The 20,925-nt window shown below is 40.2% G+C and overlaps 2 protein-coding genes across 3 annotated transcripts; one reads left to right on the top strand and one right to left on the bottom strand.

Annotated features, from left to right (window-relative positions):
- Positions 1–249: 249 nt before the first annotated feature.
- Positions 250–15,274, bottom strand: slc35a3b (solute carrier family 35 member A3b). 2 transcript variants are annotated; one of them, XM_029453695.1, is made up of 8 exons: positions 15,146–15,274; positions 11,002–11,248; positions 10,708–10,850; positions 8,776–8,898; positions 8,515–8,689; positions 5,084–5,202; positions 4,819–4,952; positions 250–1,529 (listed from the first exon to the last, which is right to left on the bottom strand). In XM_029453695.1, the coding sequence occupies exons 2-8, from the start codon at positions 11,204–11,206 to the stop codon at positions 1,436–1,438; spliced, it is 993 nt and encodes a 330-aa protein (XP_029309555.1). In that variant the 5' UTR covers positions 11,207–11,248; positions 15,146–15,274; the 3' UTR covers positions 250–1,435. The 2 variants fall into 2 exon arrangements, with proteins under 2 accessions (XP_029309555.1, XP_029309556.1); XM_029453696.1 differs by lacking the exons at positions 4,819–4,952; positions 5,084–5,202 and having other exon boundaries at positions 1,479–1,529.
- An 832-nt stretch (positions 15,275–16,106) lies between these two features.
- Positions 16,107–19,875, top strand: imp3 (IMP U3 small nucleolar ribonucleoprotein 3). The gene is made up of 7 exons (XM_029452892.1): positions 16,107–16,427; positions 17,002–17,109; positions 17,489–17,563; positions 17,668–17,747; positions 17,892–17,943; positions 18,111–18,183; positions 19,376–19,875. The coding sequence occupies exons 1-7, from the start codon at positions 16,291–16,293 to the stop codon at positions 19,400–19,402; spliced, it is 552 nt and encodes a 183-aa protein (XP_029308752.1). The 5' UTR covers positions 16,107–16,290; the 3' UTR covers positions 19,403–19,875.
- Positions 19,876–20,925: the final 1,050 nt, after the last annotated feature.

Below are 20,925 nucleotides of genomic sequence, written 5' to 3'. Positions count from 1 at the left end.
CCGCAGCTCATTCTGCCATCTGTTGCTATAGAGACTGGTTTGGTTTTTCTGAGCGTACTGCAACTGGAGCTAAAGAAAAAAACAGTTCAAAATATTCATGGGTGTGCCTAGCTCTGTGTGTGCATTAGTGTGTGCGGGAGAGAGGGCGCACAAACATACACACTGACAGCGTCAATGTATCCATTCATTTCACTTTGAAGTAAGAAAAAAAGATCAAGGCAGAGCTGGTGGTTTCAGCAAAAAAAGATGGCTTAATTTATTCATTTGTTCTTACATAAAGACCCTTATTTTGCACTTAATTAACAGTAGAATGGGTGCTTTCGATATAAATAATAAGACTTTGAGCAGCAAGGTCGAAGCATCCATATCATAGCCATACCCTATCTCATCTCATATAAAAAAGGACATTCAGCATCTTTGACCAAAGATAACCCCTCCTCTTTGCAGCAAGTTTGCTCCTCATTCCACCACTAGATGGAAGCTCTGTCGAGGCAGGCACTCTCAGCACCATGAATACGCTTTTTGTTTAGTAAATACACCCTATTCCCCATACCACATAACATATAAATACATTTACAGTAAATACAACTATAAATTATCTGTTAAAAATATCAACCATTCCATAAAGTCATGGTTTAATCATAATCTCTGTAATCCCTGTAAATTGCATTTACAGTAAATTTCTATGGGATAATTCTGTCATACACACTGTGGGGAAGATGACTTTTGGAATGTATTAGATTACATATTTATAGTTACCCTGTTAAAGATGTAATAAGTAATTTAACTATTTAAATTACTTGGTCATTTATTACATTTGATTACTTTTCTAAAGAATGTTTTAAACCGGGCAATAAAGATGAAAAGTCCTAAAAACCCACAGAAACCAGGCAGTGTAAACCTCAGAACAACACTGATTACTTTCTAACTTAAAAAGTGTAAAGTTCTTCAATATAACTTAAATTAAGATTGGTACAGAGCAACTGAATGAATGTTATATTCTACATATAAGCTTTTTACCAAAAATAATATATTATTAGGATGTAACCCCTTTGTAATCACCAACATTTTGAAAAATCACTGTAATTTAATACATATTTTGATTACAATTACATTTATTTCGTAATTAAATTACATAATTGCATGTAGTATATGAGTTTTAATGCCACAATGTAGGCCTAGTCCTGTTAGTATGTTATAAGAAAAAACTAATGTATTTCATATTATTATCATATTATCTTTTGTACAAAGCAGCATTTTCCTAGAGAAGAGATGGGGAACATTCAGCCTCAACAGCCTCCAGCTGTAGTTGCTTTATCACTTCCATATTTTCCCGCTTTATTCATTTCCATACGCCAAAATCAATGTCACAGTTTATAGAGTCCTGCTCAGTCTATGTTGGGTTTCAGATGTCACTTCTATCAGGTAGCGCACTTCAAACTTTGATGGCGCCACCACTGGCGGGTTTGTGCTCGTTGCTGTACAGAAATGTGGCAGCAATAACCAGCATTGCCCCTAGGAAAAATAAACTGAGAGAAAGGTGCAAACAGGAAACAATAGAGAGAAAAATAAATAAGAATTAATAGTGAATATAAAAAACAAACAATTGTGTGCTCAGCTCATGTCATATAAACAAGTTTACAGCCATGCTAGCGGCTCCTCGATGCTGTACTTGAGCTAAATACTAACTTCAGCATGCTAACATGTTAACAATGACACTGCTTACATTACATTACATTTAGCTGATGCTTTTGTCCAAAGCGACTTACAATAAGTGCAAACAATCATGAGGATACAACTCTGAACAATAAGAATCTTGCAAGAACATTAGCTTCAAACAAGCCGAGCCAATGTAAGTACAACATAAAGGAACGATAGAATATAAACTCAACCATTAGCTAGTTACATACAGAAATAAGTGTTTTGTTATTGGTCAAGGTGCTGTTGAAACAGATGGGTTTTCAGTCTGCGACGGAAGGTGTGAAGACTTTCTGCTGACCTGATATCAATGGGGAGGTCGTTCTACCATTTTGGAGCCAGGATACCAAACAGGCGGACTTTAACTGAGGGGAATCTGGGTCCCACTCGCAGTGAAGGAATAGCGAGCCTATTGGTCGATGCAGAGCTAAGTGATCGAGCTGGGGTGTATGGTTTGACCATGGCCTGGATGTAGGAAGGGGCTGATCCATTCACAGCACGGTAGGCCAGCACCAGAGTCTTGAAGCAGATTCGGGAAGCTACTGGTAACCAGTGAAGGGAGCGGAGGAGTGGTGTAGTGTGGGAGAACTTGGGTAGGTTAAAGACCAGTCGAGCTGCTGCATTCTGAATGAGCTGTTGAGGTCGGACGGCACATGTAGGCAGTCCAGCCAGGAGGGAGTTGCAGTAATCAAGTTGTGAGATGACAAGAGCCTGGACCAGAACCTGTGCTGCCTTCTGGGTCAGTCTGGGACGTATCCTCCTGATATTGTAAAGTGTGTATCTGCAGGAGCGGGCTGTTGCAACGATGGTGACAGTGAAGGATAGTTGGTTATCAAGTGCTACACCCAGATTCCTTGCAGTCCGAGTCGGGGAAACAACCGAGGTGCCGATGTTGATGGTAAGGTCTTGGATGGGAGAGCGCTTCCCCGGAAGGAAAAGCAGTTTGGTCTTGTCAAGGTTGAGTTATAAGTGATGTGCGGATCCAGTGAGATATGTCAGCCAAACAAGCAGAGATACATGCCTCCACCTGGGTTTCAGACCTGGGAAAAGACAGAATCAGTTGAGTTTCAACTGCATAGCAGTGGTAGGAGAAGCCATGAGAGTGAATGACAAAGACAAGTGAATTGGTGTACAAAGAAAAGAGGAGGGGATCCAGGACGGAGCCCTGAGGAACCCCAGTGGTGAGTTGACGAGGGACACTGTAGGTAGGGTTTGAGCAGGGAGAGAGAAGAGCCTGAGACTTCCAGTTCTTGGAGGGTATGAAGGAGGATCTGGTGGTTCACTGTCTCAAAAGCAGCAGAAAGGTCCAGAAGGATGACAACAGAGGAGAGGGAGGCTGCTCTAGCAGTGTGAAGTTCCTCGGTGAAAGCGAGGGGACAGTCTCAGTTGAGTAGCCTGCCTTAAAACCAGATTGGTGCGGATCAGGAGGGTTGTTCTGGTGTAGGTAATACGAGAGTTGATTGAAGACCAAACGCTCAAGTATTTTGGAAAGAAATGGAAGAAGAGAGACAGGTCTGTAGTTGTTCACTTCAGAAGGATCGATTGTGGGTTTCTTTAGGAGAGGGTTCACTCTTGCCACTTTAAGATTGTTTGGAAAGCAACCAGTTGTTAAGGAAGCGTTGATGGGTGAGAAAAGGAAGACGGTCAGGAGAGATAGACTGAAAAAGGTAAGAGGGGATAGGGTCCAGAGGGCAGGTGATAGGGCGGGCAGAGGTAACAAGAGTTAGAACTTCATTCTGAGAGAGGGGGGAAGTGATGTGGATGGTGAACAGTCGATGTCAGTCGGTAAGATGGAAAAGGAAGAGTGTATGTCATCTATTTTTTTATGGTTAGGGTTAGGGTAGATGACAAAGTGGCATGGTAGAAGGGAAGAAGGAGGTGGAGGACTGGGGGGATCGAGGATGGTGGAGGATATAGAGAATTATTTTTTGGGGTTGGAGAAGGAGGTTTGAATTTTAGATAGGAAAAAAAGGCTTTTTGCTTTAGATATAGAGGAAGAGAAAGATAGAGAGCCGAGTTTGAAAAGTAGGGAGGTTGTCAGGGTGTTTTCAACCATTTTCGTTCTGCTGCCTGTAGGATGGTTCTGTCAGCACGCACTGAGTCATCCAACCAGGGAGCTGGAGGGGACTGGCGAACCTGCGAGAACAAGCGGAGGGCCATTTTCAGGGATGTTAGAGAGGAGAACGTCCAATTCCTCCAAAAACTCCCCCAAAGAACCACGGACGGCATGAAGTTCAAAAGACGAAGGAGTGAAGTCTGGCAATGGGTAGAGAGAAAAACTCCATTTGGGGGAGATCAGTAGACCAGTGCTAGTTCAATCCTATTAAAAGCAAATACACATTAATTTTGTAAACTATATTCTCACAGTCAGATCCTTTTAGATTCCAATGCACATCATGAAAGTTTACATAGTCTAAATGTCATGATGTTTAGCAGGTATAATGTTTGCCATTTTTTGCATCTGGTGCCATGCCAGGCCCATTGTTCTGTTAACCCAATAGTCTGAAAAAAGTTCCATTGGAGCAAAAACCCATTTGTCCGACAGCCCATGACCCAGAGAAAAAAAAAACATTACTCTGAAGGCCAACTGCTCCGAAAATACACAATCTCCCTGCAACAAACACACACACAGCAAATTATTATGCCAAATGACAGCAAAGGCAGGACTTGCCCCACTCTGCCTCTTACCATTACAATTACCCTCACCTTAAGTAATCTCACTGCTCATGCATAACCCTAACCAACCTACGATGTCAACGACTACTATCCAATCAGTGGCAGAGTAGGGTTGGTCATGCCGTCTGTACAAAACTTCATGGAAAACCATCTGATAGTTGTTGAGATATTTTAGTCAAAACTACAAAACATCAAAGTGGTGCTAGCGGAAATATTAGGGGATCATTAAAGTATGTAGGATACATCACCTGAGAACCACAAATGTCTGTAATAAATGTCATGGCAATTAATTTAATAGATTATATATAATAGTTGGATATTTCAACTGACAGCCTGACATTGCTTTCCTTAAACACACGCCGCTAGCATGGCTTAGTTATGAATAATTATTCACAAATTAAAATTGAGCCTTGAGGGAGAGTGCATGAGCATGCATGTGTTTACCTTGTAGGGCTAAAGTCTTCCATCAAGAAATAAGAAATGAGTGTGGACATGATGATGGACAGAGAGGTGGCGAATCCTTTGAGGATGTTGTCTGCATATTTAATGACCACTGCTATGACCAACCCGCCCAGAGCCTGTACACAGAGAGTTTGAAAGTACTCAGACCAACATACTAAACATGAAGACAAATCTGGTGCGTGTACACAAAATGCATTTTGATGACAATTTGACAAATGTCAGAATGAAGAGAAACGTATTGATAGACCTGTAAGGCAACAACTGTGCAGGTGATGGTGTTGTAGCCCTCAAACATTCCTGACTGGCTCACACTCTGGCCGTCATAAACTATCATTCCTATGAAGCCAAACACAAAGCCAAACAAACCTGGAGGAGAAAAGGAGAGAAAGAGAGGTGAGTTTATTGCACTTACGTATATAAGAAGTGGATGTAGTCACCGCACGTCACACCTTGGTTTATGGAGAAAATACCAAATCTTACATAATGTTGCTTTAACAAAATGTAACATTGTTTGCTAGCTAACTAGTTAGCTAAAAAGTCAGTTAGTTAGCCTAACGTTAGTCATCATGGGTCGGCAGGGAAGCTCTAATTGCTCCTCTGAGAAAAACTTAAAGAAGCATTATGGCCAAATAATAGATTTGCAGACAGTTTAAAAGGATTGACTGGAATGTACAATCACCACCTCTAGGAAAGCTCTTGTATGCCTTCATTTGTGCGTTGGTTGCCCACGACGTTTGAAGCACAAGGTAGTTCACAATATCAGGATATTCAATCGGCGGTAATGAATCTAAATCCTCAATATAATCCGACGGCTTTAGCGTGTACGGGTCACGGCCGCAAATTTGGACTTTTTCTCTGAATCCTGCCTTTGCAGAGGACTCCAGAGAGTCACAATACTTTGAAGAAGTCGGAGTTGTATTGTTGTTGTTGTTCGCTTTAGACGCCATTGTTGATTTGTATACCAACCAACATGGCGTCGCACGCATACGTCACACAGTTTTGTCACGTGTTTGCACACGAAGAATTCCAACAGTGTGCAATTATCACTTTTTATAACTTTTGCAATTACACTGTCATGTGCAATATTCACTCCTACACATTTTTTTCCAATGACTGTACTTATATTACTTATATTACTGTTACTGTATTTTTATTCTATTTAATTGTTACTTGTCACTTTACTCTCTTTGCTGTAACAACGTAAATTTCCCCGTCGTGGGACAAATAAAGGATTTCTGATTTCTGAAACAAAGATAATTAAAATATATATATATATACTGTATATCATAAAACTCGATTGGGTTGAGTCTGTCCCTTAACTTTCTTCGAGGGGACTTGATTATCAATGTCCCGTATTATGAAAGTTAATACTGGATCACATTTTAAATTTGAGTTTTGGTGTAACAGTATAACATTTAATCTAGGTTTAGAGTACATCTAAACTGACGTTTATAGAGAGGCGTAAATGTAATTTTTTTTTTTCAAAGTTTGGTTTAACATGCTTTATACCACGATTAAATTAGATTTAACACACACACACACACACACACACACACTCACACACACACACACACACACACACACACACACACACACACACACACACACACACACACACACACACACACAATACTACAATACTCATTGAATTGAGAGAAGTTTCAATAGAAGGAAGGAAAGATGAAAGATGAAGACAGAGTCTGTAATCTTTGAACCTCCTGCCCTCTGCTGTTCTGAACACTTTGGTTGTTCTGTCCCAGCATTTTGTGAACAAAGAACACTTTTACAATATATATGAGAATATAAGGGTCAATTGACAAGTCATCTTAGCAAGTGTGTCGCTGGAGAGAGAGACAGCTTTTGGTGAAATAAGCAGAAATTAACAAATACTAAAATCTAATTTATTTTAGTTTTTTTCAGAACATCTTTCAAACGGAAAATCAGATGCCTCATCATCCTATCATGTCATACATACACACAATATATTGTAAAAGATGCTCTTATTATTTATAATTTCCCCAAATTCCCTTATTAATATTGTAATTTACAACTTCAAGTTTTGAGAGAAAGTTAACTATTATATTGGTTTTGTTTTCCATATTTTGCAATCTTCTAGTGATGAGTGCCCACTAACAGCTTGAGTAAGCAATCTAATACCAGCCATGTGAAAGTTATATCTTCTCTTGTAATCTAGTAACGCAGAAATAATATTATGCCAATGAGCTTTAATGTAACAGAACCCCAGTTTCATTGACACGCCTATCGCTGGCACAATCCCCTGCCACCTTTATAGCTGTAAAGTAATTGATATGTCTGGCATGGAGAAAAGCAACAACCCCCTTGAATCAGCCTTGAGCAAAGCACAATGGGATCACTCTTGTAACGTAACGTGGCTCTTATTATCTGCAGAAGGCCACAGCTGTTAACCTGGAATATAAACTCAACCATTAGCTGTGTTACGTACAGAAATAAGATTTTCTTTTGTTATTGGCCAAGGTGCTGTCGAAACAGGTGAGTTTTCACTCTGCAACGGAAGGTGTGAAGACTGTCTGCTGACCTGACATCAATAGGGAGCTCGTTCCACCATTTTGGAACCTGGATAGCAAACAGGCGGTTTTGTTTGAGGAGAATCTGAGTCACACTCAAGGTGAGGGAGCAGCGAGCCGATTGGCCGATGCAGAGCGAAGTGAACGTGCTGGGGTGTATGGTTCGACCATGGTATGGTTATTATAAAAACTTTTGTGCCTTTACTTTTGTCTGCAGCAACACCTCCATATCTTTAAAGATATAAATGTGGCAGTGTGCCTTTGTCAGTAGATTACAGTGACCTGGAAGAGCTTAGCTCCTTTTTGTATGCAGACAGCATTATTACCATTTTCTAATCAAATTTGTGTCTTAATCAAATCAAATGCTAACCCTGATGACATCATCATTTCCTCACATTTGAAAACCTTTAATATCCAGAGCCTCAGAAGACATTATGTTAATAAACCATTCGTTAACTCTTAATAGGTCAGTAATAACCCATGAAGAAGACCAACTTTTGGGTTGCCAGGTTGCCAAAACTTAAACTTCTCAGTTAAATGTGGGGGATGACATTTCAGAGGCTATATTACTCAGGCAGTGAGCTACAATTAGGAAATGATTTGGAAAATGATGAAACCTTATATCAGTTAACGTTTGTGAGAGTGTGAGAGGGCAGGCTATTCTTATACACTGTTCGTACTTATATAACAAAGTTATGAACTATAATTTGTAAATAACCAATGTGTCTGTAAGCCACGTAATCGCGGGTCAGGACAGGTCACGTAGTATAAAGAGTGAAAAGGTGCATGTAGGGAGGATAGGGTGGCTAGGTGGGTCCAAAAGCAGCAGACTTTTACCCAGGAGACCGCTGTTCTTGTTGTGTGAAAACAGAAGTCAACATTTACTTTTTGTTACGTGACTTCCGAACTCAAGTAACGCTACTTCCATAGTTATTTTAACCTAAACCTAAATCTTGTTCTAAAAAGCAGCAGAAACTCTACAAATCTTTTTTACGGGTTGTACCACATAGTTGAACGCAGTCATTGTAAGTAGCTTTGGATGAAAGCTTCAGCTGAATAAATGTAAGGTAATGTAAATTGACACATATTTGTCTCTCTCATTACGCAACAACCAGAGGCTATAGTTACTCACCCAGCTGTATGTTACGGACCCACACACTCTGCTTTGTTTCCTTCAGGATTTTCTCAAAGTAAACTCCAGCGAAGCCACTAGACACACAGGCCATCAGCACAGCCATCAGTCCCACAAACTGGGAGCCTGCAGTCAGGATCTTCTGCTCAGAGTCACCTTCAGATTCTGTGGGCCACTGTGGAGGTTAAACAGGCAGAGTACTTTAAATCTGTCATTTAGTAAATTGCTCAGGAACTTTGCAGATGCAGCGTCTGCTTGTACCTGCACTAGAGTGACTCCAGCCATGAGGACGAGCAGGGAAAGCCACTGGTAGAAGCCTAACCTCTTCCCCAGCATGGAGACAGAAAACAGTGCTGTGGTGAGGATCTTCAACTGGTATGTGACCTTTGTGGAGGACAACACAAACACACCACTTAAACAGAAAGTAAGGTGGGGTATGTAAGTATAACAGGAGAACATGAGTTACATCAAACTAAGCAAAAGTCACACGGAGGGCTAAAGCTCTGCCAGTCCTGCTCAGTTAGTTCCAGCCTGTCATGTCATACAGGGTTTCTTTCTCTCTGAAAGTCTGAAACGTTAAGTTTACTCTCCATACTTTAAGATAAATTGGTATCTACTACTGTACTGCGTAGAACAATGCCCCACCTAATTTTAAACAAGAAAAAAATGGGATACATCCCATCAATTGTAGCCATTGGTAAACTGACTTCACCGCTTCATGGGAGCTGTAGTTGTGTAATGCTGACCAAATATTATCTTAATATTTCATCTTTGTTAGAATCTGCAGCGCTCAGATGTCCTATACAGAAGTAGAAATCCATTCGGCTAATATTACAGAAACCCTCAGTTTATGGGTAAAAGCACTGAGCTATAGGGAGGCTAAGAAAGGGAGTCAGGACATGGGAAGTTTCACTGCCCTTGAATGGAACTCATGAGGATGCATTTTTGAAATGAGAAGTTGAGAACACTAATAGTGTTCATGTAGTTTCAGCTGTGAGAACGGTGCTATGCTTTGTTTCAAAAGTACATTATTCTGAAACTCCAATAGTCCGAAAAATGTCCCATTGGACCAAAAGCCCATTTGTTCGACAGCCCGTTACCGCAAAAACAAACACCCATTACTCCAAAAGCCCATTGCTCCGAAACCATATTTATATTTGTTTGTTTGAAAGGAGGTTTTGTAAATGTATGGCATGGCCATATTCAGAGGGGTTCCTTGACTTCAAGATAACCTAACCTAACCTCAAGATATCTGAACGAAAAAAGCTTCCATGGATACCCACCAGTTTCTCCTTTACATACATGCACGCTAATAATAATAACAATAATAATCCCATGTCGTTTGGGGCAAAAAAAACATGCTGTTTTCATGTTGTGACACCATTTTATGAATATTTGACTTCACTGTATAAAATGACCTGTTGTGACCTCTAGGATAATCACAACCTTATGAAACTTAACAACCATGAACTATAGACCTAGGGCATTCAGGGGATGTATATCCCTCTAGGTATATGAACAATAACAGTTTTCTGAGAAGTTTCCAGAACAGAAATGCTCGTCATCCAATTGCTAAAACAAAATGCAATCTGCAGAAATGCTCCTAATGTTGAACGCTTTCATGCCAAATCACAGCACGGATTTTTCTATGGTGTTCCTCAAGGTCTTGGTGTCTTAATGTCGTATTTTGAAGGATTTAAAAAAAAAAAAACTATTCTTGAGTGGCAAAAATGTTTTAATAGTATGAACCCCAAAATAGCTGCAACAACTCATAAGACATAATAGAGCATGGGGATGGCCATCATATACTTTCATCATAATGTTCTCAGAACTTATGTACTCTAAACTTATAACATTTGAATACGTGCCTAACCGAAACACAATGTTTATTACAGATTTATGACTGGAAAAACTTGACCCACAGTGTTGATAATTAATTTTCATGTCCCCAGCTTTCAGATAATGTACACCACTTATATGTGGCATATACTGTTGACCTGCTATATCCCCCTAAAGATCCCCTGTCCCCCCTGAAAAAGACAAAGATGGGTGCATGGTAGGTAATGGGGGAGCAGAAGAGGTTAAAAAGAACCTCTGACACATAACAAGCTCTGTAAATGCATGGCTACACAGTGAGGCCAAACCATACAGAAATCACACACACACACACACACACACACATTCATGGGTTACCTGATAGGTGGCTGCGTCCAGGTTGGATAAGGCAACATAGAGCAGATTGTTCTGCAGTGTGTAGATCCCTGCAGGAATGGCCAACTTCATGGTCTCCAGGGGCTTGTTCACAATCTCCTCCTTCAGCAGGCGCACACTGAAGTCTGGCAGAGAAAGAGTGTTGCCAGTAGTTTAATCCATGGACCACCCATGGAGTGAAGAGACAAAGAGAGGATCTGACAGTTAGCTGTTTAAAGATTGGAGGAAAAAAGAAAAAAGAGAGAAAACGCTTATTCTCATCCCACCCTTACTTACTGTTCTCCATGAAGACGAGGAGGGTGCAGGCGAGGATCTTCAGCACCTCGGCCGACACCACGGCAGAGGAGGCCAGGTAGCGGGGACCGTCTTCCTTCAGGGTGCGGGAGTAGCGCATGGTGAGCACCAGCGAGGTGGTCTGCAACACCAGCACCCCCAGAGACAGATACTTGAGTCTGGGGGAGTGTGGCGAGGACAACACCATCGTTGAGGAGTCTGTGCTCGAGGCAGCAGACAAGAAAGAAATCTTTGGGGTGGACGGAAAGAAAAAAAGAGAGAACGAATGAATGAGTCTGGTTCAGTCAGAGAAATAAGGCATACCCCTACAGCTCCTACCCATCGCAGGGACTAATGGAGTGTCCTTAAGCAAGAAACCAACTTCTGCTTTGGGAAATTTATGTATAATATCACAAAATTAAGTACAAACTATGGAGGGAGCCTGAAAGCACAAAACAAAACAATATAAATCCTGAGGGGGGGGGGGTCCGAGAGGAGAGAGTGAGTGTAGAACATCAGGAATGCTGGTCAGTAGTTAAAGGCCCGTTAAACAGAAAGTCCAGCCTGAGGCAGTGCAGGGCATTTACTGCAGCAAAACAAAGATCAGACCAGAAAGAAGAATGACAGGGACAAGGGAAAATATACATTTCATTTACAGGGAAGAAGGTTTGAAACAGCTGTCATGTTCTCTGTACGTTGTATGTACATCTGTCATCCACCAAGAGAAACAAAGTGCAGACTCAGGAAGGAGGGGTTGGTGAATGTATCCCAGGTGAAGCTAAAGGTGAACAGCACCACTAGTTTACAAGCAAAAAACATAAAATATAAAATAATGTAATAGCGTAATACATCCCTCACAGGGACTATTTTCTGTAGAACACATGTTTTGTTAAAGGCTTTGAACACATTTTACAAATTAAGACCTTTATCTTAAGTAGGATGTTGAATGCAGGACTTTTATTTATAATGTAGTATTTCTACACTGTTGTATTTGTACTTTTACTTTAGAGGAGACACTACGGGTGAACAGGGTCAAATGAACATTTCCCAGTTGTTTACTTTTACAATCTTTCTGAATGTTATGTATAAATATCCAAATATGGCATTACCTAATGCTAATTTTTGGTACATTTACACACACACAGACACACAGACACACACACACACAGACACACACACACACACACACACACACACACACACACACACACACACACACACACACACAGTCACAAGATGTCAAGGCTTTAGCAGTCAACAAGTTTGATGTCATTTTCTACTACAGCAGTTTGTATCTCATCTCGCCTGAGACAAAACACGCTGTCGAGCGTTTAAGTGTGTCTTGTTATTCATAACCTGTCATGCATTACTGGTTATGTTGGGAGGAATGAGATCATTATTACCAGTAATGCATCTTGGGAGTCCTGGAGGCTTGCAGATGAACATTCTTCCATCTTTTGCCTCACATTTCCTGACTGATGTTCTCTGAACAGCCACTTTCACTTCTTTTCGTCACCTCATCCACATGCCACACAATTAAACAAATATTGTGCGCAGAAAGCAGTATATAAGAGGAAAATCATAATAAACTTCTGCAGCAGTGTTCATTCTTGAGTCAGTCTGCTACAGCCTGCAGGAAGCGATGGGAGGAACATTGGCTGTTTTTTATAAAGTACAACTGAAGAGTGGGAATGGTTTAGGTGGGATGTCTGCACCAGTGTATAACCAGCCCCTGCTACCACCAGCGCCATGTATCAGTACGGCCTTCACACAATCGTGTGGTCATAATCCTACAGTTACATCTCTTGTTTCAAGCACCTGAAACAAACTATTGTTATTTGGTATAAACTACACGGGAGAGTGAATGTGTAAATTTCACTTTTACTGATTTTCTAACCACGAAGGCCAAAGAAGTGTTGACAGAGCAAGAGGTGTGGTGTGTTCAACACACTGACCTCCTTATGCAGCAGCTCTGCTGAGCAGAGGGGCACAGCTGCACAATCCCTCTCTGTTTGTGTGTCAGTGTGTGTGTGTGTGTGTGTGTGTCAGAGTGGGTGTGTGTCAGTGTGTGTGTGTGTGTGTGTGTGTGTGTGTGTGTGTGTGTGTGTGTGTGTGTGTGTCACACCCAACAAACTCTCCTCTCTCTCTCAACGCACATTTTAAGAACACTAGCGACCTTCATTTTCAGTTTCCAGCCATGCAAGGCTCTTTGCACCTTGTTATAAAACTGTTTGCCAAAATGTACTTGAGACAGCTGGAGGATTATTGAATATTTAAGGCGAGACACTGCAGGCAAAAAACATCATTTTTTCATGCACTGGTCAATTTTGAGAGCTTGTGCGTGTTTATTTACTAACTTTGTCTTTTTGTGTCAGTAGATTTCTCACCAAAAGTTAGCATTTATTTAAGTTAGCAAGTATTTAAACATAACATTTCAGGATAATAATAATAATACAAAAACGAGGTGAATAAATGACGCCAAAAAACACAGAAAGACTGTCTGTGCCTGAGCACAGGAGCCCGTACATAGAGCAGTAAAATAATAGCAGTTATCTCTTGTCGTCCATATTGACAGCTTAGACCAGGGGTTCCCAAACTTACAAACATACAGAAATACATCATGAAGTGCCATAACATAAAGAACACAGCAAACCATACATTTAAAATGTATATGAAATGTATTTATTTCATTATAAAAGTACATCACAGCAATAACTTAATTTGCTGAGTGTAATTTTAACTTTCACACCAACTCATAACAAACTTGTATTGAAAAATGAGGACAGAGAAGCTGTAACGCTCTTCTATTTTAATTATGAAAATAAACTCACATATCATATCATTGTTATGCATTTGACCCTAACTTTGGGAAAGACTGGCTTCAACAGTCAAGACAAGTTTTATTCTCTTCGTGCTGTATTGAAGAATCGAGCCCATTCCTCTAAAAGTTCTAACAGTCCCATCAACATGAAACACACAAACATGAAAATATTTTCTTTGTGTGTGTAACAGAGACTCTAACACTGGGCTCTGTGCCAGACGCCTGTATGTACACACACAATCACAATCCAGAGGAAATTGAATCAGAAAACACAGTCAAGCTCAACGGCCTGAAAACTGTCACGGAAACTGCAAATATTCCTTAAGATAGATGCATCCCCTCAAACTCAGTGAGGAATTCAGAAAGGTAGGAGTGCTGCCAGTACAGCTCAGAGTAGAACAACGTCATCTGTACAATATTATCGACATCGTTATTTTAGCCGTCCTTGTTTTTTGTTGTGGGAGTTATTTTTACTTTTCTTAAATTGCGGAGATGTGTTTTTGACTCCAGGATTGTTTTTGTTTCGTCTTTTTACTTTGAATGTCTTGTGCTTCGTTGTGTTTTCTTTGTCTTCTAACATCTTGGTATCATGTTGGAAATAATCAATCAATCAAATAACTGAACCAAGGACATTCCCATGAATAGGAGCAGAGCTGATTGGGCATTCTTTATGTTTATTCTTTATGTTTGTTTTATTGGGAGTTGAACTAAATCAATATTGAACATCACATCATCAGGATGTAGATCCGTCAAAGTAGGAGGGAGAGTCTCTGAAGGGGTCTTGACAGGAAGGCCGTAATTATAATATATATATATATATATATATATATATATATATATATATATATATATATATATATATATATATATATATATATATATATAATGTGTGGGATAATGTATGTATTTCTTTAAATATTCTCAATTTATTCTCATTAAATTATGATTTTATTATCGTTAATGTAATTATGTATTACAACATGTTTTCATGCTACATGTATGTATTCACAGATATGTTACTTCCTCAAACAACATTTCAAAAGAGTATAGAAGAGTAAATAATGAGTACATGTATGCTAACTCAGCAGCAGGGATAACATTCAATGAGAAAAGTTAATCATTTAGCGCTTAAATTTTGTGTTGTCTTTTACATAAATTAAGACATTTCCACCACATTTTGGGGAATACGAGTTCACCAGAAAGCAGGTAATAAAGCTGGGGAACTACTCCGAGAACCGCCCCCCCTCCCCCCCACTAACTTCTCCCCTCCATGTCTGAAAGAGTCCCTCGCCCCTCCCTCACAAACTCTCCATCAAACTATCTTACCTGAGGACGCGATGAAAGAGTGCAGACGCAGTCTTCTCCTCTTTACTGCCCTATACACGTGTTATAACATTCATAAAGTTAACCCGACCAAACAGAAAACTCTCACAGCGGTAAGTGGGGATATGTTGCTGTATACCCTGAGCAGCCTACACACAGCCAGGACTGAGTCTCCCCCTCTCTCAGCTGAACACAAGAAAATCGACATGACCACATAGTCTAAACATCTGGTGACTCCTACTGGAGAAAAAAGTAATTACTATAGTGTCCACCATAATGCACAAAATGAGAAACTTATAATATTCAAATTAATCCTTATCTACCATATGGAAACTAAATAAATCCTTACTTACAGCTAATATCTAAACAAGGTTTACCAGCCTTCCACCAAATTTAACTGAAATCTGCTGGGAATTAAGAGAAGAAAGCAAACTGACAGAGGGTGTAACAACGTACCTGTGGGAGGATTTCTACGCTACAGATGGAGCACACATGTGCACATTGAGGTTCAGTGTAGGTGAACGTTCTCATGTAATTCAGCTGCAGATCATTCTGGGTACATTTCATGTCCACAAATCTAAATAAACAGGCGCCAAATCCTGCTTTTTTTCTCCTACCTTTTACCGTGTAACTCCAACAGCAGTGTGGCATCTTAATTAAAAATAGCTTACAAAAATGTTTAACTTTCTACTATAATAGGAAGTTAAATGAAAATGTCTAGCTGTCAGTATGTATTAAGTTCCGTAAGTATTAACACTGCATTTGTGTTTGACTTAAACCTCTTTGTTTTGTTATTTTGGAAACTATGATAATGATGTAAGACAAACTCACAGGAATTATTGTTTATTATATATTAGTTTACTGCCTTGTATCTTATCGGGGGGCGGCACAGTACATACAGAGTTACTGTAATGTTTCTATTAAAGGAGAAACGTGTTAGCGCACGAGTTTGAAGGCAGAGACGGTAAACGCTGTGCAGCGGTAGGTGGCGCTGTGGCCCACGTTCACTTGGCGTTCGACTTCATACGGTCGCAGAAGAAGAAGAAGAAGAGCAACACGTGCTTCCTGTGTGTCCTCTTCATCCTGCATGGAAAGGAGCCTGTCTTGTCTTGTAAATAAATTGTATTCAGCCAGCGAAAGGCGTTAAAATGGTTCGTAAATTAAAGCACCATGAACAGAAGTTGTTGAAGAAGGTTGACTTCATCAACTGGGAGGTGGACAACAACCTGCACGAGGTCAAAGTGCTGCGGAAGTATCGCATTGAAAAAAGGGAGGACTACATGAAGTAAGCAACAGCGTCTGTGTGGATAGTTCTGCTGTGTTTAAGCCTACATTATTTCGCCAAATTACGATGAAAAACACGTTTAACGTTTTAATATTTAGTCAAAAGAATGTGTCCGATGCTGAAGTCTACTTTCAAAAGGCTTAGGTCGAAATTAGGCTCGCTACAATATTAGCTACACTACATGCATCTTGCCAAATACTAACGTTAGATATCAGAGCCTAAAGACCGTTTTAAACTTCGTCAGAGTATTGGACCTTTATTTTAATTGTAGCCTATACAATTAATGATAATAAGTGAATCCTTTTACATCCCCCACTAAACATTGCACATTCTTTCCTAGCTCTTTCCCTTTTCAACAGTTACAGTGAACCTATTTTTAAGTATTTCCATTGTCATTTTTTGTCTTCTATATTTGTGTTTGACAATAATCCTGATTATTTGATTGAACCACACATTTTAAATATTGAATGAAATTAATTATCTCTCTCACTATATATATATATATATATATATATATATATATATATATATATAGTGTTTTATATTAATAATGTTTTATTCTCCTGTGTCTCAGGTACAACAAGCTGAGTCGTAACATCAGAGATCTCGTACAGAAAGTCCGAGACCTGGATGAGAAAGATGGCTTCAGAGCTCAGAGCTCACATCGACTACTGGAAAAACTGTGAGTTTCTCCTTGTGATATTGTTCACCTTGACAGAATCATCTATCTAATAACTTTTAGTCAACACCTGGGGGGCATGTATCACTGAGCGAGAGCAAGTGAGTTATCCAGCTCACTTTACGCTTAATTGAATCCTGTATGACAAAGGTGGCTCTCTTTTAACCACGATACATCATCATGGTAACCTTCATCACACAACAGCGTCGACCGCTTGTGTGGGCATCGACGTACACCTATAAATCAGCCTTAAACTGAACTCCCTTCATGGCTCCTCTTCTGACTTACAGTGGTGTTTTATTTCCTTTGCTTCGGACAGTCTTGCTTTATGCGTTTAGAATCACTGAATCCCACTGATCATTTCACTGTTTCTTCACACAAGGTACAGTATCGGTCTCCTGCCCACCAAACAGAATCTGTCCCTCACAGAGAAAGTCACAGCTTCTTCCTTCTGCAGGTAAATCCTACAAACATATTAAACTGTAATTGAGTCCTTGGATTCGATCATATATATCACGCGTCTGTTTTCTGTCATTCGATCCACCTGTGTGACTCCTGCAGGAGGAGACTGCCCAGCATCATGCTGAACCTGCGTATGGCTCAGAACATGAAGACCGCCATCACCTTCATCGAACAGGGACGTATCCTTCATCACTGCAGTCATACAAGAGTTTACTTTTGAGAGTGAAGTTTTATGTCTTGAATTTCCTTTGAGAGATTAGTTAGTTTAGTCTACGTCCAGGGGTAGAAATAGTTTTGCTGTGTTGACCTTGACTCCGTCTCAGATGTGCGTGTTGGCCCGGAGATTGTCACAGATCCAGCATTTCTCATCACAAGGTCAGTGTCCAACATTTTGTTTAGTCTTCTCATAAGTTTTGAACCACTTTATGCAGCAGAGGTATTTCACACAAACTGTCTATTCTGCACAAACCAAAGCTGGCAGTATAGACGCATGTGAAAAAGCATCTCGAGCGATCAAATATTGACACTTTTACTTTTTACAGAAATATGGAAGATTTTGTCACTTGGGTGGATTCCTCCAAGATCAAGCAGCATGTCCTGAATTATAATGACGAGGTGAGTTTTCAGCATCTTTTTGACGGACAGGGTCCTAAAAATTCTTGTTATTGTCCGTTTCAAGTTTTATTTGTCATATGCAAGTTAACACAAAGTCAACAGTACAATGAAATGTGTGCGAGAGAGATGTCAGCGCAATTAAAATGTATATAAATGAAATATTTTAAAATAAGTACTGTATACAATTGAGTTAAACAATAATAATAATTTAAAAAAACTTATGTACATATATGAAGAAGAAGAAAGGTGGGTTGTGCAGTACAATAAATAATAATATTTATTTAGTGCAGACAGCAAGTGTCTGTGGGTCTGGAGGTTGAGAAGCCTGATGGCTTGGTGATAAAAACTGTCCCTGAGTCTGGAGGTGCAGCCGGGCTCCTGTATTGTCTGCCTGACGGTAACAGGGAGAACAGTCTGCTGGGTGGCTGTGTCCCTTATGATGCTTTGTGCCTTCCAGAGGCACCGCTGTTGGAAAATGTCCCGTCATTTTAATTAACATTTTGTTAATGATAATTGGACCTTTTTAATAGCATTTAATACTTATTCATTCAGTCTTTAATTTCTTTATAATTAATATACAGAAGAATGTTATAGATTAGACATTTATAAGGGCATGGAGAAGCAAGATGAACAGAGACCGTGGAGTCACTTTAATGTCAACACGCACATATGATGCATACAATTTTACAAAATGAGTTTTTGCCTCAGGCGACAGCTCGTAGCCGCTTGAATCTAGTTCTGAAGGCTGAACTCGCGGCACTCTGCTGCGACACTGGAGACTGTAATTACTGTACCAGGGACGGTAACGCCAAAGCTTTAAGTCTGGGAACTTTTCTGCCAAGGAAGTGAGACTGAACGTGGGATTTCCAGATCCTGCACGCACTCACTCCACTGAGAGGAAACCTCTGACGCATCGTAGACACGCTCCGAGTCCTGCAGACCGTAGCTCCTCAACGGGCTGTCCATTACTTAAAGTTAAAGTTGCGGTAGATCAAAGGCCTTCAGATTTGAATTTATCACAGTTTTTAAAAAACGGATGGAAAATATTCTGTTTTCTGTCTTCATATTTTCACTGTAACGGTTTGAATTCAAATGTCCATGTTCGTGTGATGAGTCATGACAAGTGAAATTGACAATTTTGCGGTGCTAAAGCAAAATGAAGATATACAACTATTGTGTTTTTCTTCTGCAGAGGGACGACTTTGATCTGGTGGCATAAGTCTGTTGTGTGACAGCCATTCATCACCCTGGAGGACCGGGAAGAAGGGACAAGAACTCTGCTCCTGAATAACTCCACAACCCAGGAGTCAGATTGAAGCTGCTCTCAACTTGGAAATAGTGTGAAGAAAAGAAGTGCTCCTCAACAACAACTGAAGTTTCATCAGACAAGGACAGCAGTGCACGTCCAGACTTCACATTGTTCACTGAACACTTATGTTCTCTTATGATGTTGTGCAGCTGAAATCTGATCTCCTGACCGTTAACCATCCTACATGTCTGGATTCATCCCCCGCTCCTCCACCAGCAGCACAAGAGCACATAGTCTCAGCTGTTCCCTCCTCCTGTTTCCAGCAGAGACACTTCCAACATTGGCCGTCATCCCCCTGGTTGTACAGAGCAACTTCCAGAGTTGTGAAGGGGACTTTTTCTTCTCCTGTACCTCAACGTTGTTTGCCGTGTGTTCTGTGTGAACATAGGCTGGCTTCCCAGGCTGTGTGTATGCATTAATGTATGAAGGCTGAACAATTTAGAAAACAATGTAATTGCGATTATTTTTGATTGATTATGAGATATTCAAAGGAATGCATCATGTTCATTAAAAAATAGATTAAAATGACTATGGGTTATATTTACAAGTTCCAAACAAAGACCCTTTCTCTGTAGAAGAGGATTTGTAGGCTCAGACATTTGCAGCACCTCATTCAGAATGTACTTTTGACACGAATGCCTTTTAATAAATATTGCACCTCCTGCAATTTGGATATTGCACTAGTCCATATTGCTATTCTGATACATTTCTGATTATTTGTTCAGCCCTAGTATGTACAGTTGTGGTCAAAAGTTTATATACACTTGTAAAGAACATGTATGTCATGGCAGTCTTGAGTTTCCAATCATTTGTACAACTCTTATTTTTCTGTGATGGTGATTGGAGCACATCATTCTGTCACAACAACAAATTGAAGTTTAGTTATTTCACAAAAATGTTTTATGGCTCTACTGAAAATAAGACCAAATCTGCTGGGTGAAAAACTTACATAGAGCAATGCTAATATTTGGTTACATGTCCGTTGGGCATTTTCACCTCAATTAGGTGCTTTTGGTCGCCATCCACAAGCTTCTGGTTGAATCCTCCACAGAATCGGTGCAGTTAAGAGACATTTGTTGGCTTTCTGACATGAACTTGTTTCTTCATTACTGTGCACATGTTGTCGATGGGTTTAAGTCAGGACTTTGTGAAGGCCATTCTAAAACCTGAATTCTAGCCTGATTTAGCCGTTCCTTCACCATGCCCATGTAAAACAGGCTGGGCTGTGGACACCTGTGTTCCAGCAGCTTCTAGTTCACAGCAGATGCTTTTGGTGGTTCTCGGTTGAATCTTGACCATCCTGACCAATGTTCTCTCAGCAGCAGGTGATAGCTTGCTGGTCGTGGAGGTGACCCAACTGCGCCATGCTGTTTGCACAGTTGATCTTGGGACCTGTAGCTGCTTTGAAAAGGTGACTTTCAAGTGAATGATCC

This window comes from Cottoperca gobio, chromosome 17 (assembly GCF_900634415.1).
Source record: "Cottoperca gobio chromosome 17, fCotGob3.1, whole genome shotgun sequence".
NCBI lineage: Eukaryota > Metazoa > Chordata > Actinopteri > Perciformes > Bovichtidae > Cottoperca > Cottoperca gobio.
Note: the sequence above shows the minus strand (reverse complement) of the source record. Positions and strands in the feature narration are given on the sequence as shown.

Coding starts and splice junctions, on each gene's coding strand:
- slc35a3b (XM_029453695.1), bottom strand. CDS start 11,206: ATGGTGTTGTCCTCGCCACACTCCCCCAGACTCAAGTATCTGTCTCTG. Junction 10,851..11,001: donor CCTCGTCTTCATGGAGAACA/GTAAGTAAGGGT, acceptor TTTCTCTGCCAG/ACTTCAGTGTGCGCCTGCTG. Junction 4,953..5,083: donor GCACAGTTGTTGCCTTACAG/GTCTATCAATAC, acceptor CTCTGTGTACAG/GCTCTGGGCGGGTTGGTCAT.
- imp3 (XM_029452892.1), top strand. CDS start 16,291: ATGGTTCGTAAATTAAAGCACCATGAACAGAAGTTGTTGAAGAAGGTT. Junction 17,564..17,667: donor ACAGCTTCTTCCTTCTGCAG/GTAAATCCTACA, acceptor TGACTCCTGCAG/GAGGAGACTGCCCAGCATCA. Junction 18,184..19,375: donor TCCTGAATTATAATGACGAG/GTGAGTTTTCAG, acceptor TTTCTTCTGCAG/AGGGACGACTTTGATCTGGT.